At 21.8% G+C, this 5,784-nt stretch overlaps 1 protein-coding gene across 1 annotated transcript; it reads left to right on the forward strand.

The window, feature by feature from the left end:
• Nucleotides 1–145: 145 nt before the first annotated feature.
• Nucleotides 146–1,639, forward strand: LOAG_12028 (hypothetical protein; the record flags this gene model as incomplete). The annotated part of the gene is made up of 2 exons (XM_003147542.1): nt 146–230; nt 1,449–1,639. 2 exons carry the CDS (start codon nt 146–148, stop codon nt 1,637–1,639), a joined length of 276 nt encoding a protein of 91 aa, XP_003147590.1.
• Nucleotides 1,640–5,784: the final 4,145 nt, after the last annotated feature.

Below are 5,784 nucleotides of genomic sequence, written 5' to 3' on the forward strand. Positions count from 1 at the left end.
AAAGATTGAATTACTGATGACTTCTTTATATGCTAATTAAAGATATGAGCTTGGTGGTGGTGCATCACAATTAATTAGTACTGAAGTGGTAAATGATGATAATGAGCATCAATTGCAAATTTGGCGCAAAGGTCGTGATGGAAAAATGATTATCGATGATGGTGCACCAATTACAGGCTCATCATTTGGCATTGTTGCTATGCTTAATGTTGATAGCGATATTTATATAGGTTAAATTTATGCAAAATTTAAATATGTTTAAAATTTCAAAGACTAAAATTTTTTCCTTAATTAAATTCTTGCCTTATTTGTTTTAAAAATTATTTGAAATATCTTTTTAGTTTAATTTTTTCATTATTTGTTTTAAAAAATGATTGGAATTAATAATACTTAAAACATGAATATGATTAAGAATTGAAAATTTTAAGGTAAATAATTAATGATTTTATGAAGAAATAGATATTAAAATGTGGAAAAAACATGAAAAAGTTTTAAAAATAAGTTATAATTATTATAGGATAAATTGATAATAATTATGCTAAGAAGAAAATATGGAAGTTATAGAAAAAAGTAAATAGATGAAGAAGATTAGGTAATATGTGTAGGAAAAAGAAATGAAATAAATTGACAAAGAATAAAATAACAAAAAATGAAATAATTGGCAAGAAATGAGATAATTGACAAGAAACGAAATAATTGATAAGAAATGAAATAATTGATAAGAAATGAAATAATTGATAGGTGTAAAATTGGATAAATTTCCCTCCTCATACTTATTAATATAATTGCTTCAGTTAATACCATTAGCGCAATATTAAAGTAAACATATGTTAAAGCGTTATATGTGTTAATTAAAAAGAAAAATATTTATTTATACTAGCATTCATCAAAATTGCATTTTCTTAACCGTAATCACCTAATTACTAATTATCATAATCACCTAATTAAAATGAAGTAATATTCATTAATTGAAATGAAATTGAAATGAAGTAATAGAACCTTGGAAATTTACGCTAAAACACTCAATACATTCAAATTTAATAAATTTTTCGAATTTAAATAAAAATCAAATTTAATAAATTTAATAATTTTTATTTGGAAATTATTTCAATAATTTTAACTTTTTTTTAAAATTTTTTAGCATACGAGAAATGATGAATTTGTTGAAAAAAAAATGAAATTCAATCATTTAATAGTTCATTTTGTTGAAAAAAAAGAAAAAAAAATGGGAGATTTTAATGGAAAAATAAGTTCTTTTTTAATTAATTAATTTCAAAAAGATTAAAGAAAAGAAAAATTAAAATGCGAATGAAAAGAAAATAAAAAAAAAAAGAATTAACCCATTTCAGATGATACAACTGATTTAGAATAACCCATTTCAGGTGATAAAACTGATTTAGAATAACCCATTTCAGATGATGCAACTGATTTAAAATAACCCATTTCAGGTGGTGTACCGGATTTAGATAGTATGACCGGTGGTTTACATGAGAAAAATTTTGTTGGTTGTATTGGCGATATAGCATTTAATGGTGTTAAAATGGATTTAATGGCAAATGCAATTGATGGACGAAATGTCAAACCATGTGACCAATGGATGACAAAAAAGAAATGGTTACGAAATGATGAAGAACGATGACAATTAAGCGAAAAAAAAATTAGAGAACGAAAACGAAATTTTAACTTTTAAGTTTTTATTTTTGTAATTAACATTTTATATTATTGCAATAATAAAATGAATATGAAATGCAAGAAAAGGAATTAAATGAGAATGATTAATTAATTCTTTAAGAATTTAAATTTAATTCAAATTTAATTGGGTCAATTTTAGACTACACTTTAGTCAAATTACAGCTTTTGTTTGTATCTTTTTATGCTAATAATATGACAAATAAGTTTAATTTAATAATTTTCATGGCAAAAAAAAGAGGAAAATTTTAGCTATCAATGAGCAAATCATAATTTTATATAATTTCTTCCTGCTAGTTTTTTTCTTGCATTCATCTATATTCGATCAAATTTGTTGTAAGAATTGAAATTTCAATCTGAAATCAAATTAATCATTTAAGAAGATATATAATAATCTTCTCCTGTCTTTGTATTTAGTCACTTAATCAATCAATCGATCAATCAATCAATCAATCAGTCAATCAATTAATCGATAAATCAATGAATCATTATGCATATACATAATTGTACAGGTCTTTTAAATGAGAATCTCCATTTTTTGTAAATATCTCTTTTTATTTTTCCTTTTTTTTTTATTTTTAATTTCTTTTCCTTTTTGCTCATTCAAATTTCTTGTTGTAATTAAAATGCTCATAATTTTAGTTTTGTGCTATTTCGAAATGATGCAGTAAAATTTTTTTTTTAAATAGGTAAAAAAATGAAATGGAAATGGATGATTAATTTACTAATAAAAAATAGAAATGAAAAGAAAAGATCTTATAAAAAAAAAAGAAAAAGAAAATTTTTAGATGCGAAATCATTTAAATTTTTTAATTTTAAATATATTAATTATTTTACGCAAGAATACTTTTATTATTATAACTGAATATTCAAATATCATTTGATGAAAGATTTCTTTTTCAAAATAATGCTCTCCTGATATGTATATATATATTTACATATTCTTAATCATATTAAATTATATTCATTAGTAATTCCCTTATGTTACGCCTATTTTAATTTTCAACTAAATTTTTGTTTATTAAAAATATTAAAAAAAATGTTTATTAAAAATTTAAATATATATTTAGCATATGTATATTTGTTTGTATAATTACATTTATATAATTAATGATTGCATTCATTAATGATTGATTTCCTCATGTAATGCCAATTCTAATTTTCAGTTAAATTTGCTAAAATTCATATTTACCTGTATTTATTAGTGACTCCTATGTTACATCAGCCTTAATTGTTAATTAAATTAATAACTCTTAAAATCTGAACGTACATATATATATATATATATATACTGTAACCTGGAAACTTAGCAGTTTATATTTCGAATCTGCATCAATTCTAGTTATAGTGATACTGATAAATATTATCAATTACGCTATCATATTAAATTGTATCTATGTAATTAACACTTTATAAATGGTATAATTAGTAGTTGGAAGTTTTTCTTTTTCCTATTTTTGTTTCAAACTTCATTTTCATCTCTTGTTAAATAATTTTCTTCCAAAATACTTTTTTTTTTAAATTTACTATTTATTTTTTAATTTTCCTTTTCTTCCATTTCTTTTTACTTTATTCCAAATATTTTTTCCTTTCTTTCTTTCTTTTTTTTGTTTTCATTTTTAGTATTGGAATTATTTCAATCTTTTGCTATCTATCATTTATCACTTATATTCTCAGTGATTTATGTTAATTTTTAACAAAATATTTTTGTAATACCTTTATATAAGTAATAAAGGTATTTGAAAAAAAAAATATTTTAGAATGATAATATATTATTGTAATTAAATAAATAATAAAATGATAGTTAAAGCATAAATATTTCATGTAATTAATTTTGATGCTATTATTAGCATTGCAATTAAAATAAACTTTTATTGTATTCAAAAGATCAAAAAAAAAAAAAAAGAAAAGAAGAAAAGAAAGAATTATTATTGTTTGTAATAAATTTAATAATTTTTTTAAAAGCATAATTATAATAAATTTATATTTCATATTGATTTTAATGTAAGATAACTGATGATAAATTAGCAATCAACATTTGTTTTATCACTTTATCATTTGTTAATAGTAACTGTGATATTATCGTTATCTAATTTTTATGAATTTTTCATTGACTACTATAATCAATTCCATTTTCTATGTAATCATTTTATTTAATATTGCATTTATCAATATCATTAATTAATTACTGCCAACATTATTTTATGGAATATTACGTCGATAATATGAAATTTATTGTTGAAAAGAATTCATTGATACAATAGCTTAGAGGAAAAAGATAATGATAAGACGATTATTAACCTAAATATAAATAATAGAATTATATGCGAATTGAAAATTGTATTACTAATAATTGGAGAAAATTGCAATTACTCGTAATTACTTTACGATTAATATGATATGATTAGAAGTGATTACGTATACGATGACTTATTTTATATGAATAATGATATTTAGTATAAAATTAATTATATGACAAAAACTTGCATAAATTATTATTTACGTTTTGAAAATATATTTCATGATAAATGAATTCAAAAATTTGCTTGTTAATGGAAATTATTATATCAAATAAAGATAGTAAATTTTATAATTAAATATATTCGATTAATAATGAATGAATAAAAATTGTTAGCAAATTTGAAAATTACAAAACTTTTAATGCAAAATAATGTCACCAAATTTTGTATTCAAAATGTCACATTGATTTAAAGTACACCTAAATGAAGCAATTCAACGTTTAGTGCAAAAAAAAAAGAAAAAAAAAGTAACTCGAACGTAAGAATTTCGTCAATATTTATCAATGCAATTTTACCTGATAAATATAGATAATAATAAACGTCACGTTTTACGTCAAACGATCACGTTTTTTTGAGAAATGTTTTACTATTGGGAAATAAATTGTGAACAATTGAATGATTGCATCATTTTTCGTTTCTTTTCTTTTTTTTTTGATCATTAAATTTTTTGCCATAAAATAAGAAAGTATTCGCGAATTTTTCGTCTTTTTTTTCTTTCTCTTTGTTTAATATTTTAAAGAAGATTTAATAAAATTAACAATTTCTTGCATTACTTTTAATGACAATAAAATTTAATACTATTAGTAAGAAAAAATTACAAATTAAAAATACTGAAAATGCAATACGAATAGAATGACTACGTTGAATCTTTACGTTGAATCCATACGTTCAATTATTACGCTGAATCTTTACGTTGAATCTTCATGTTTTATATCTTTGCGTTGGATCTTCACAATGAATCTTTTTTACGTTCACTCTTTGCGTTAAATCTTTATGTAAAAATTTCACTATTCAGTTACACGTGTATATATATTAATATGTTTAATTTTCTTGTAATTAATTAATTTCGCATGGAATATGATTAGGTTAAAGGTGAAAAAAAAGAAAAATAAAATAGCAAAAATATGATATCATGAGGTAATATTTTAGCACAAGAAAGAGGAATATAAAGTTCAATTTTCGATATTTCAATATTGATTGCATTCAATTTCATTAATTCCATTTCTTATAACATTTAGTTATTGAATTGAAAAAGAAGAGGAAAAGGAAATGGAAGGAACTTAAAATGAGCAATAACAATAACTGTTATTCGGTTGAAAAGTACGAAAATCATTCATTGCAAAAAGTATCATTCATTAATTTGAAAATGGTAGTGTAAAAAATTCGAAATGAAAATTTAAAGTAACAAAATTTTGTCTTTATTCTCCAAATACAAAAATTAGTATCAATCGGTGTATGGCGACATTTATTCTGGAAGAAAAACAATGTTTCATAATTAGTATCGATCGGTATATGGTGACATTTATTCTGGAAGAAAAACAATATTTTATAGTTAGTATCAATCAGTGTATGGTGACATTTATTTTGGAAGAAAAACAATATTTTGTAATTAGTATCAATCAGTGTATGGTGACATTTATTTTGGAAGAAAAACAATATTTCATAATTAGTATCAATCGGCGTATGGTGACATTTATTTTGGAAGAAAAAACAATATTTCATAATTAGTATCAATCGGCGTATGGCGACATTTATTCGGCAAAAAAGAGAAAAAACAGTATTTTGTTTTGAAGTG

The sequence above is a fragment of the Loa loa genome, assembly GCF_000183805.2.
Source record: "Loa loa unplaced genomic scaffold supercont3.232, whole genome shotgun sequence".
NCBI classification, from domain to species: Eukaryota; Metazoa; Nematoda; class Chromadorea; order Rhabditida; family Onchocercidae; genus Loa; species Loa loa.